A 14000-nucleotide genomic window follows, 5' to 3' on the forward strand; every position below is an offset into this window, starting at 1 on the left:
CTTGCTACTTTTCTCCAAATCCTTGCAACTCACAAAAACAACAACAAATACGCATAATATCCACTCGATACATCACAAAAGCCAAGCCAAATCATATATAAATTAAGTTCATAAAATGCACTTATCAGGTATAGGAGCCACCTCCTGATGCAATGGAGCAACGTGTTATATACCCTGGGCCCGGTTTATGAGCTTATTTCTTGACCTGTGTGTCTTGGTACCAGGTACATTTGCATACATGTACATATAATCATTGTATACTCATACTCTTGTGCTGAGCGTTTTATGCTCACGTCCTTGTACTGTTTTTTGGACACCCTATTCCATGGGGCAGGTTTGCGTTTGGATGAGGCGGGTGGTTCCATGAGAGCTTAGACTGCAGGTTAACAGCAGGTGGTGATGTTTGTGTCCTATCTAGGTTTTTCAGTATTTGTTTCATTCGGGTTTATACACTTTTGATATGGTTGTATAACTAAGTATTTACATATTCCTTTTCTTGGGATTGTAAATTGTTTTATGGTTTTCGCTGTTAATTTGTGATTATCATTTTAATTAAGTTAAAATTCATGTGTAAACTCTTGTTTAGTAGGTGATCATGGTATGGATCACTACATTTATGGTATCAGAGCATGCATAGAAATCTTGGGATCTAGAATTTTCCTTGGGAATTAACCTTTTGATCGTCGTGTAGATGGCGGGATATGATGATGGAAGTAGTCATGGTAGTGTAGGTGTACGCTGGGACGTTGAGGACAATAGTGAGCATAGTCGGGGCCATCATCACCATCACCATGATAACCGTAGACGCTTTAGTATGCATCGATTCATGAAGATGAGTCCTAAGACGTTGATTGGAGGCGAGTCTCCGGAGGATGCAGAGAATTGGATAGAACACATGGAGAATTGTTTCCGGGAATTTTGCTGCTCAAAGGATCAGAAGTTGGAGAATCTTAATTTCCTACTGGAGGGTCGTGCTCGGAAATGGTGGAGGTCCACAGCTACACCCTTCATCATAGCACGAGGAGCAACTACTTGGGTGGAGTTTCGTACAGCTTCTCATAAGCTGTATTTTCCTCCAGCACTTCAACATGCAAAGGCGAGTGAATTGTTAGGTTTGAAGCAGAGCTCGATTTTCATTGAGGAGTACCAGCAAAAGTTCTTTGAACTGTTGTCCTATTGTCCACAGATTTCTGACAGCATTGGAGCGAAGTATAATCTGTTTCTTCAGTGTCTTAATCCAGAAATCCATGACCGTGTATCTGTTGGTAATGACATGACCTATGAGGGATTGTCAGTCGATGTCGCCAAGTGGAGGACAACATTCAACGGAACAGGTATTTTCTATCATCTAGGCCCGCGAGTTCTTTGGGTCCCCGTGCTCAATTTTTCAAGAATAATGGTTCTAACTCTTCTTCCTTAGGATCCGGGGAAGTGATGCGCTTTGGAAAGAAAGGTCAGGGTCCTTGTAGCCATTGTGGTAAGGATAATCCTATTGAAAGATGTCGTAAAGCTTCGGGTGCATGTTTTCGTTGTGGGGAGATTGGTCACCTGAAAAGGGATTGTCCACAGGCCGAGGGAGCTGGTTCTGGTTCGGGTTCTGGATCTCAGGCCACAGTACAACAGAGGCCATAGGGACAGTTTATGGGATCTTCTAATCTGAAACCTCGTGCTTCTAATCAGGTGTTTGTCTTGAGGCATGATCAGGCAGTGGACGAGAATGAGAGGGTTATAGCTGGTTATTTTATGGTGAGGGAGCGCAACTTCATATGCCTTTAGTATCGGATTTAAGAGCCTATCGAACTCTAGAGTTTGGCGGGGAAGGCTACCTCATCTATGCTATTGATATGTTCCCTGGAAGTGTTGATATCGAAGATTTGCCAATTGTGAATGAGTTTTCAGATGTATTTCCAGATGAGATTTTGGGTTTTACTCCTGTCAAGGAAGACGAGTTTGGTATTGAGTTAATGCCAGGGACTTCGTCTATTTCGCGAGAACCGTATCGTCTAGCTCCGTCAGAGATGTGTGAGTTAAAGTAGCAGCTTCAGGATTTGTTGGACAAGGGTTACATTCGTCCTAGTGTATCTCCGTGAGGAGCTCCTGTTCTTTTTTTAAAGAAGAAAGATGGGTCTATGTGACTGTCTATTGACTACCAACAATTGAATCGCGTGACCATCAAAAATAAGTATCATTTTCCTCGTATAGATGATTTATTTGATCAGTTGCAGGGTACTTCAATTTGCTCCAAGATTTACTTGAGATCTGGATATCACCAGATGCGAGTCAGATATCAGGATATAGCCAAGATTGCATTTAGGACCAGATATGGGCATTATGAGTTCTTGGTAATGTCATTTGGGTTGACTAATGCACCGGCTGTATTCATGCATCTGATGAATCGGGTATTCTGGGAATTTCTGGACAAGTTTGTCGTCGTGTTCATTGATGACATCTTAGTATATTCACGTGATGTGAATGAGCATGCTTATCATCTGAGGCTTGTGTTGCAGACTCTGAGGGATAGACAGTTGTACGCTAAGCTGAGTAAGTGTGAGTTCTGGCTTGATCGAGTTGTTTTTCTCAGTCATATCATATCCAGAGATGGAGTTTCTGTAGATACGAGCAATATTGATGTTGTGTTGAACTGGTCGCATTCGTTGACAGTGAATGAGATCCTTAGTTTCCTGGGATGACACACTTTACTCAAAAGTGCATGGATTTTGAGTGGTCCTCAGAGTGTGAGGAGAATTTTTGTGAACTTCGTAGATGGTTGACTTCTGCGCCGGTGTTTGCATTACTGTCAGGATCTTGAGGGTATGTGGTTTATACTGATGCTTCTCTGTAGGGGTTAGGTTGTGTCCTGACTCAGAATGGGCATGTGATTTCATACGTTTCTAGACAATTAAAAGATTAGGAAAATTATCCGGTTCATGATTTTGAGTTAGCAGCTATTGTTTTTGCGTTGAAGATCTGGAGTCATTATCTGTATGGCGAGAGATTTGAGATCTTCACAAACCATAAAAGTCTCAGGTATTTGTTCACTCAGGCGGAGTTGAACTTGAGACAGAGACTTTGGATGGATTTGCTGAAGGATTATGACTGTGAAATTAAATACCATCCGGGAGCTGCTAATCTCACGGCTGATACCTTGAGTCGCAAGATCAGAGTATCCGCACTTCAGACTTGTGGCGTGTTCTGTGCGATTGAATATTGTTGTTCTTCGGGGTATACCTTCAAACATAATAAAGGTATGCAGAGTATCCAGATGTTTGCGATTTTATCTGAGCCAGCTTTGTATTCTCAGATTCGAGATGCTCAGACGTCTGATCCGAAGACCCAGTGTTTGCTTGTCTAGCCAACAAAGGTAGTAAGTCTGGATTTCACTATCAGTCAGACGGTTTTCTTTGTTTATCTGGACGTATTGTAGTACCGAATGATGATACTCTGAGAGACCGTTTGTCTCAATAGATGAGTAATGGACCGGATGATATATCACCCCCATATTCCGTTCGTTTTATTTTTAGGACCCCTCTAAGTTATCCAAGGGCCCGTCTGAAAACGCTGTTTTCTGTGCATAAGACAACCCACTTTCCAACCGAGATGACTTCTCACAAATGTTACAGTTCTTCAGATGAGGTATGTATTTTACTAAATTGCCCCAAGATATTTGAACAAAACCCTACTGCACAGATCTAACTTCATGTAATAATGTCATGAATATAACGATGAAGGCATCGAACAAACCTCAGATAAAAGCATCGCACGAGGTAGATTAAAGCATCGAAGCTGTGGATTTTTGAAGTCGTGAAGAAATAAGCCAAACAAATATTCATCCCTCTGCAAATCTTGGTGAGATTCAAAGAATTTACCAAAGATCTGAGCTTTTATTATCTGTTCGTCTCAAATCTGCCATTATCAATTTTTTTTCTAGGACATGAAAAGAGAGATACCCACCAAAAACAATTCATCCTATTAAATAGTATATGCTTACGACAATTCTATTGAATGTAGCACTTACATTGTGGGTTTTTAGTTTTGTTTAACCAATTAAAAATTGTTATTGTTCATTTTTTGCTTCTTTGTGATCTGTTTGAGTGAATATTTTGGGGCATAATGAAGAATCTTGGAATAGTTTTATATCATATGTCTATTTGCTACTATGCCTGCTTCCTACTCTTAAAATATGTTGAACGTTCTCCACACCCATCTTGAATGAGTAAGTTGCTAAATTGTTAACTACAATAGGTTATTTTTCCTTACATTGTGTACCCAAAAATTAAATTTGTACATTGTTCATGCCATTGAGGTACTGCCATTGATTTTTATGCCTAAAATCTATGATTTATCTTTATGATATGACAATGTTCTCTTTTTCATGGCCGAAGGAGATGGACATGTGCAAGAGTTGTTAGTGCTTCAACAAATTCTTATTTTTCTTTTGTGTTTCTGACCATTGTAACACGTTTATATATCAAGTTTATTTCTAAAAAAATCATAGGCACCGTCGAATATGTGTACGACAAAGCGAGCTAGAAAGGATATATGCTAGAATAAGCTATTTACAAAGGATAATTGACGTAGGAGATGTTGAGTGTCTTGTTAATTTAAGAATGACTCGTAATGCTTTTGCACATCTATGTTACCTACTAACCCATGTAAGCGGGATAATGGAGTCTAGGTATACACGAGTTGAGGAAAAAGTAGCCACAGTTTTGTCTATTCTAGCACACCATAAGAAAAATAGAGTTATTGGTCACGACTTCATACGCAGTGGTTACTCTGTAAGCACTAATTTACATGAGGTACTGAGAGGTGTTTTGAAACTACATCCTCTACTTGTTGTAAAGCCAATTCCTGTTGCCGATGACTGCTCGAGCGAGACATGGAAATGGTTCAAGGTAAATTCAGTTATGATTAAGAAAGTAAAATGATACGTTATTTTTTTTACGCTTTTAACTTTGTAAGAATATGCAAACACTTTTTCTTTAAATTTTTGTAATACAACATTCATTACTACCAATTCCATATAGGGTTGGCGCATTGGATGGTACATATGTGACTGTTCAAGTACCAAATAAGGATAAGACAAGGTACAGAACAAGGAAAGGAACAATGGCTATCAACGTATTGTCTTGTTGTGACATGAACATGAATTTTACCTACTCACTAGTAGGTTGGGAAGGTTCAGAGCTGCAGATGCTAGGGTCCTTCGTGATGCAATTTACCGAGAATATGGGTTAAAGATTCCTAGAGGTAGGTTTATTTTTTTCAAAAGATATAAATCATATGATACTCACAAGTAATCTTCGAATCAGCAACTGCAGATACTGGACTATAGCACTTTACTCTATAATTGCAAGTTGTTACTATCGTTGTGATAATGGATACGCAAATGTGGAAGGATTTTTAATACCATTTAGGAGAAAAAGATATCATATTGATGATTGGGCAACTAGAGGTCCCCAAAACTACAAGGAGTATTACAACTCAAAACATTGTCGTGCACATAATTTCATTGAACGAGCATTTGGTTTGTTCAAGAGACGATGGGCAGTACTTAGGAGCCCAACATTTTACCCATTGGATGTCCAAAATCACATCATATTGGCATGTATGATTTTACGTAATTTCATTTGGTCTGAAATGCAGGAAGACCCACTAGAGGGAGTTGATGAAGCAATTAATGGTATGGTACATGATGTTGAGGATAACTTTATTGATAATATCGAGTCATCCTCATTTTGGGATTTGTGGAGAGAAAACCTTGCCTTGTCGATGTATAATAATTAGTTCAACAATTTATATATCATTATGCCGATGACGTATTGTAACGTATTTGAACTCCATGTTTTGTGTACGTGAACTGCATTCACATGGAAACATATGTTGATGCAGTGAATTTCATATTAGTATGAGTCTTTCATTTATTTATTCCTTTTCACGTTTTCATTATTTTACTTTGATGATCATGTATTTTGTACTTGTCACTAATTTTTTGAATGCATAATATATTGTATGCAGTACACATTACTCATTGTTTTAAGCTTCTGCAGAAAACAAACTCAGTACATATGGAATTCGGAGCATCTAGCAATACAATGGGAGACAAGGGTAAGAAATATGACAAAGGTGGGCGAGTATGGAGTTCACATGAGGAAGAAGTGTTGATACAGTCGTTGAAAGAAGCAATTACTGGAGGTTGGAAGAGTGAAAATGGTTTCAAATGTGGTTACTTGAATTTCTTGGAGAAAAGGTTAACGACCATATTCCCAGGTACAGATTTACGTGGATGCCCACACATCAACTCCAAGATTCATGTGTGGAAGAAAACTCACGGCACACTGGCAACAATATTAAGTAGAAGTGGAATAGGGTGGAACGAGACACAAAAATTGATAGAGTCATCTGATAAAGCATGGGAAGGCTTTGTAAAGTTAAGAAAAAATCATTGAATACATTATTGAGTCTCTGATTTAAATGATTTGGAATTTTTATATTTCCGAATTTTGAAATGTCTATTTTATTTCATAATTTGTTCATTTTTTTTTTTTGCAGGCTGATTCTAGCGTGTGCACATGGCGTTACAAGTCTTGGCCATATTTCGCAGATTGGTGTGAAATATTTGGCTTCGATCGAGCAAATGGACAACGTATATCCAGTTTTACTGCTGCTGTGCAACAAGTTCTACACGTTCCAGATGACTTTGTTGCTGAGATGAATGTTGGATTTGAGCACTTGTTAAATGATTGAGGGGGCAAGTGAATCTAATTTGGTTGCAAATCCACCATCATTCACTACATCGACTAGTAAGAAGTCCACTTCAAAGAAACGGAAGCAGCCTACTTAAGGAGAAGAATTATTTGTTGATGCTATCAAGGAATTCACTGTAAAGACAACGGAAGGTATTGTTGATCTAGGTACACGTCTGAGCCAAGACTACGAAATAGCTATGCCTGTTTCCAAGGATGTTCTAACTGTGCTACAAACTATTCTTGGCCTAACACAAGATGAGAAACAAATTGCTGCTAAGATTTTGGTTGAAAAATCGAAGAAGTTAGCGCTCTTTTTCAACCTTGAAGATGAAGAAAAACTGTCGCTTGTCAAGAGGATTACGAAGCTAGAAGGTTAACGTTGTGGATGATTTGGTTTTTGTCATATTCTACTCCCCTTTTTGCATGAAACAAGTATTAGCATGGATTTTGTGTTTTTATAGTGGAGAGAATCCAAGAATCAGTTATGTTGTAAACAAGTATTCCTTATTCGGTATTAGCCCCTTACACGGTGCATTTTGTGGTGGGGAAGAAACTTACGTAATGTTTTGATAAGTTTGACAATGACTATATATAAATGTAACGCCTAGAATTTCCTCTTACATAAACCGTATGCATAATTAGGATAATTAATATTTTAAATAGAATGATAATAATAAATTAAGTTAAAAGTTTGAATGACTTTTATTTATCATGATTAGGTGTTTTGTATTTATTTATGATTTTAATACGGGTATTTTAGTGTTTTGAATTTTTGAAGAAAAATATTACTTTGAGCTAGTAGACGGGACGACGACCGATCGAGATAAATGTTTTATCGATATTCTTGTCTAAGGATTTTTATGAGCCTAAAATAATTATTTTAAGATTTATTTTATTGAAAAATTTAGGTTTTATATATATAAATGTTTTAAAATTTATTTTTCACCTAATCGGGCTATTTTAAGGATCTTTAGGGCACTTTTAAATTTGAGTTTTCATTAAATCCGAAAATTTAAGATTTTTGGGCCAAAATCTTGGTTGTGGTCTAAGGTTAAAATTTGTTTTTTTTTTTGTTATATATTTTGAAAGCCCAAAATTAAGGCAAATAAAGCCCATGACCCAATCATGTTTAAAAGCCTTGTGTTGAGCCCTAGACTTAATCGTCTCCCCCACACACCATTTCTGAGAAGAATCTGTGACTCCATAGCCGTTTCACACACTTTCACACACCTCAAAAAAATCTTGTCGAAAGTTCAAGATTTTTAGGGATTTTTGTTCGGCACAGCGCAAGCTTCGTTTCCATTATCTTATTATTGTGAATGAGGCATGTTCAACTTTTTTTCCCGCTCCGTTTAGATCGTTATAATGCTAGATTATTTTGGGTAAAATCAAGGCTTGTTTTTGTGTTTGGTTTTGGAACACGGTCTTAGGATTTTAGCACCGTGATTTTTCATGTTTTCTTCGTTTTTACGTTTGGTGGGTTGCACGACTTCTGGATTCTATTTTCTTGCGATGGTTCGAGCAGCTGCTGGGTTGGGTCGGCTAGGCTTGGGCGTGTTGAAGGCTGGTCAGCAGGGTTGAGGTTGGACTAGGAAAGGAGAGAACAGGAGGGGGCCGAGTAGCTGGGTTCTTGAACTCAGGTAGGACTGGCAGGACCTTGGGACGGTCCTGCCGGCCGGACTCCGGTCATGCAGGCGGAGCTAGGGTGATCGGCCGAGGTGTAGAGGGGTGGGTGAAGGTGAAGCGTGGGCTTGTGAGAAATCCTTTGGGCCGTGCGTCTGGGCTTGGGGAGCTGTGTTAGTTGGTCTGGGCCTTGGGCTAGAGGTCTGGGTCGGGTTAAAGTACCGGGTCGGATCGGGTCGGGTCTTGGTCCATGGGTAGTGAATCGGGCCTGGTCAAATAGTTTAGGGCCTTAGGTTGCGGGTTTGGGTCCAGGTCACTGTTAGTTTGGGCCGAATAAGTTATTTAAGAGCCCAATTGTTTTAGTTGTGAATTGGGCTTGAATAATTTGGGTTCTTATTGGACTTGAGTATTTAGTTTTAGGTGATTAAATATTATATTTTCACGTTTGGAAATTTATTTAAGTTAGTGGGCTCAATTTATTTGGGTTCAATATGATTAATTTGGGCAAATCCTATTATTAGTGGAATAGTACAAGTCTTAATGGGACAAACTTAGTTTCAGGGCTTAAGTTATGGGATAGCAACTCGAACCAGCCGTGACAAATTAAATAGTCCGTAAATATATATTTAATAGATGTATATGTCATATTTTGATATGAATATTATTTTTATAAAAATAATTAAATATATATTTACGGGCAAAATTTTATGAAAAAACTGATATTTTAATTCATGAATCATGCTTATATTTTTAATGTTAAGTAAATGACATGTGAAGAAAATAATTTTGGGAAGTTGACGTGAATTGTGGCAATTATGTTCAGGAGCCTACGGATCCCCGTGTTAAGGTTGGGTGAAGTGACATAAGAGGTGTAGAGAATCTTCGTGTTAAGGTTGGGTGAACCTCCGCGTACGCTGGTTATAGATTGATCAATCGCTTATGTTTATGGTCACATTTCACTAATATGACCCACAGTAAAGATTTTATGATTATGACATGCCATATTTATGTTATGTAATTATGATATGATTATGTTATGATTTATTATTACGCATATGATTTTACGTTCATGTATGCATTAAAATTCTCAGGTTATTTTTATATGCGTCATGTGCTTGCATGTGGTTTTATTTAGTAGTACTCGTTATGTATATTATAGAGCATGTTGGGCCTCTAGGCTCACTAGATCTAAATAGTGCAGGTGGTTTGATTCAGTAGCTGATGAAATGGTCCCGACTGGCGGCGAGGACCTTTGAGCATCCACTGCTAGCTGGCTTGCCTGTGACCATTGCAGTATTTATTTCCGCACTTTTATGAGACTATTCTGAGGATTGTATTGAACTATTTACAGTGCATGTTTGCTATTTTACCACTCATGTTATGATTTGACTATGTTTGGGTATTTTGAATTATGTATTTCCACATTTTGAGATACCGTATTTCGCGCGCTTGTATTCTTTTAAATTATTCAGACATTTTAAAATGCTAGACTTCAATCAATTTATTATATATTATATCACGTGGAATAAAAATTATTTTTAGTAAAGATGCATATATGTATGAGCATATATGTGGTATAATTTTTTTTTTTTTAAAAAAATCTTCTAGTTTTTGGTCGTTTCAATAAAGATGTCTTTTTATAACACTCATTTGCCTTCAATAATTTCACAGCATATTTTTATTTCCAAACTTTTTCATTTGTGGATATATGACGATTATTAAAATCAATTTTATAGTGTCATAAAAGTTGTGATAATTTGAAAGCAGATATATTGGATCACTTATTATGATAAATAATTATTAGTAAAGAATCCAATGTTTATGTGCTTTAATCCCGATCACTTAGTTATTTTTATTTTTAAAGTCACCCGATCACTTAGTTATTGTGTTAATAGTATCAACTTTTCTATATATAATCACTTTCTATTTATAATGGCTACGTGAGACCACTTTTGTCTCAAAACAATTTGGGACAATGTTACTATAAATCATTAAATATCCAAGTAATGGTGATTTATTACTGCCTATCATGTTACGAAAATGAAATCAAAATTAGTGAGCCATATATATATATATATATATATATAAACATTATCATTAATATGGTGTAGCAGGACCCTTTTAATAAGGCTTTACAAATACTTAATGATGAAGGTTTCAACTAAACCTTGACACAAACCTAATTTAAACATTCGACCAACCTAATGCATCAAAATTATCAAAAACCAACAAAAGAGTTCATATTGAGATTACATCCAACAAAAGTGAGGTCCCCTACACAATTACATACCATATCCAGAAACTTCAGCCACTTTTTTTGTTCGGTGAAGAGCTTGACTGTGAGCTCTCAAGCTGATCTTACTTTACTGCAGATTCCTTAGTTCCACTTTCCATGGTTGAAGTATTTCCCACCGACCTCCTATTGTCAACTTCACACACAAGTTTGCTCACAACTTTCTTTTCTTTTGTCAGGATTGCCACAGCCTCAGCTGCAGTAAGTGCTAAATCCCCTTTTGCATAACCTTTCCTGGCAGCTTTAAAATTGCTCATAGTCTTTTGTTTAGGAGGTGATTTCAGAACCTCTATTTCATCATCTGAAGTCAAGTATACATACTCCAAATTTCTTTTGGAGTCCATTGGAAGCATGAAACCCCAACTAGAGTTGACAGAAGCATCATCAGATTGTTTCTCCGAATCACTCATGTCTGCAGCTTCAAAAAATGCGGAAGCTAGATTTCTAAACACAAGAGAAGTTGTTTGATATGCACTTGAGCAACGACATTCATGCCAAGTTGCATTATATAGAATGTTTGAGGTTGGAGATTTATAAATAAAGCATTTACAGCCTCCTACACATTCTACAACTACCTTATTAATTTATATACTACAGTGTCTATCCCATCAAATTTGAGTTAGACTGATGGGAAGCATACACAGTGACAACAAAATCAAATCTGATTTTTCTAATAATTACATGAAATTAGAAATTAATACCAAGCAGGTGGTTGGAGAACATAAATGCAAACATATATTATTATCTTACTTCGTGCATGAAAATATTTGTCCACTTATATATATAATACCAAAATAACAACCATGAGACATCTAACATAAACAGGGACATCTAACAATCACCCTGGTTAACATACAAACGAGTATCGGGCCGAAAGCATGCTTATTTTATGACATTACAGTCAAACTTACACACAATTAATACTTCATATTAGCATAACACAAATCATTACTATAAGCTTCTACCATTACTTGAACAAGATAATAGTAAGTAAGATTAGTAGAAGTATGACACAAAGAATTGAGGAAATGAAACCGAAACAACAACATATTTCCTCTCCGGTAAGTGTTGGAGTTGGACGGATGGGTTTGGGTATGTTCGAGGGCGGGAATGACTTGTGCTCAGATATGGCCGTGGATGTCTCGCCATTGAATGATGATTCCTCGTGGCGTAGTTCATTGTTTACTATTTTTCTATTAACACAGTTGGTCGTCGGTCCAGCTATTGATACACATTCATTGAATGTTGTTTGAAAATTTGATACCTCATTCAGTCGAGGGTATTTGTCGTGCCGCAAAAACTTCTTTGGATGGTTAAGAGAGGCTGGACATATGTAGTAATATTTTTCATGTTGAGTAGAAAATTGTCCAGCTTGTCGTAAAACCATTAAACCATTCCCACACTCACATTTTGGTGGGTTTATCGAGTTCATATCAAATGCAATGTGAAAAGTATGTTACTTAGAGACATTAAAATATAATATAGGGAAAATGAGTTTAACCCAATCAAGAAAATTATATTTTGCGTGGAAAAATTATATCAAAAGGCAACCAACAAGGACAGTGGAAATAAATTGAACAAAATCATGTTATCATTAAGAACCATCGGTTTCTCTCCAATTTTTAACTACAAATTTTTGTTATTTATGCAACCTTGAAAAAAAATAAATCATCGAACACTAACATAACGATCAAAGATTCGTCGAAGTTTTTTAAACAATGTATACATGTCCAAACCAAACAAAATATCTCCTTTAAACTGTTAGAATTTTTTTATTTACTGAAAATGGTGTAACAAAATATGCTTTAAGAAATATTATCTACTTCTAAATCTTTTATGTTTAGGAAATTTTCCACGAATGTAAAAAATATCTACGAAATTATAATATGAATGCAAATTTCGATAAACTATATGGATCTTGATGAACGCACAATCGTATACCAAAACTCATAAAATATTTTGTTAAAAAAGAAAAAAGCGAAAAACCAAACACATTACCTGCAGATTTGAGGAAGGTAATGATAAGAACGTTGAATTCTGAATTTCTTTCCGTTGAATCAGAAGCCAATACGTTTAAAACCTGAAAATGAGGAATGAATTTTAATTATGATGCAGGGGCTGACTAATAAAAAAAAATGCAAACCCTAATATATTTTGCAGATCGAAAAATAAATAAACAATGTCTAATATAAACCTTAATTTTTTCGTAGATCGAACTGAAGAACATAATCAGAAACTCACCGGATGTTGTTGTCCATTAATCGGAGGGAACTCGTAGTTTCGAACTGACAAGAGGAAGGATAATTGTTGATGGTGGTAGGTGGGAAGAAGCAGCTGGAGTCAATTCTGGGTCATGGATATGCGTTGAATGAATGCTGATTCTCCTTTTGATTTTCTCCCAATGTTAAGGGTATTTTCGGTAATGTGCAATAATTTTATATTAAATTATGATTTCAATCACAACAAATCAAACACAGTATAATTTATCCCATCGTATAATATATCCATATATTTTCTCTTTTAATCACTGGGATAATACATCATTCTTTCATCCCATCACACGAATCAAGCGGACCCTGTGAGAGGAGATTTTATCACAGGCTCATCGTACTAAGTTGAGTATTCATCCAAGAAGCAACAAGATGTACAAGGTGAAACGAACCAAACTCGAAGGAATTTGTTTTTAAAATATTACATATATGTCCATACATATATGCATCTATACTTAAAAATAGATTTTCATAAAACTTAATACATAATAAAAAGCGATTTCATGTCAAAACTTAAATAATCAAACACATTATAAATCTATGCGTAAATATTCAATAACGTAAAATACGGAAAATAGTTTGATACAATCTCATAATCATTGAAACATAAAAGCGCAAAGGTCACGGGTGTGCTAGCTTGCCACGAATGCACAGAGGTCTTCACCACTCGTTGGGACCACAACATCCTGAATAACATAAATTTCACCTGCACAACATTTAAATCTAGTGAGCCTAAAGGCCAAGCATGCTCTACCTTCAATAACGAGTACTACTAAATAAAACCACATGCAAGCACATAACGTATATAAAAATAAACCGAGGATTTTAATGCATGCATGTTCGTAAAATCGTATGCATAAACTGCGTCGTAATCTAAATCATAACATAATACGTAACATAATATATAACATAAGCATTGGCATGTCATAAACATAAAAATCATTTCCTGTGGGTCATATCAGTGAAGTGTGACCTAAAAATAAGCGATTGATCAATCTATAAACCAACGTACGCGGCGGCGAGGTTCACCCAACCATAACACGGGGATTCCCTACGCCTCTTATG

General features: G+C 36.5%; 1 protein-coding gene and 2 long non-coding RNA genes across 3 annotated transcripts; 2 read left to right on the plus strand and 1 right to left on the minus strand.

Moving 5' to 3' along the window:
- The first annotated feature begins 691 nt into the window (after positions 1–691).
- Positions 692–2690, plus strand: LOC140879263 (uncharacterized). The gene is made up of 5 exons (XM_073282943.1): positions 692–1334; positions 1421–1614; positions 1681–1735; positions 1777–1953; positions 2455–2690. Exons 1-5 carry the CDS (start codon positions 692–694, stop codon positions 2688–2690), a joined length of 1305 nt encoding a protein of 434 aa, XP_073139044.1.
- A 5241-nt stretch (positions 2691–7931) lies between these two features.
- On the plus strand, positions 7932–9858 carry LOC140885117 (uncharacterized). Its single transcript, XR_012150812.1, has 3 exons — positions 7932–8073; positions 9574–9722; positions 9804–9858. It is a non-coding gene; the product is annotated as an uncharacterized lncRNA (long non-coding RNA).
- Positions 9859–10434: 576 nt separating this feature from the next.
- On the minus strand, positions 10435–13029 carry LOC140884086 (uncharacterized). The gene is made up of 3 exons (XR_012150546.1): positions 12907–13029; positions 12664–12745; positions 10435–11077 (listed from the first exon to the last, which is right to left on the minus strand). It is a non-coding gene; the product is annotated as an uncharacterized lncRNA (long non-coding RNA).
- Between the last annotated feature and the right edge of the window lie 971 nt (positions 13030–14000).

Source organism: Henckelia pumila, chromosome 2 (genome assembly GCF_033568475.1).
Source record: "Henckelia pumila isolate YLH828 chromosome 2, ASM3356847v2, whole genome shotgun sequence".
Lineage (NCBI taxonomy): Eukaryota > Viridiplantae > Streptophyta > Magnoliopsida > Lamiales > Gesneriaceae > Henckelia > Henckelia pumila.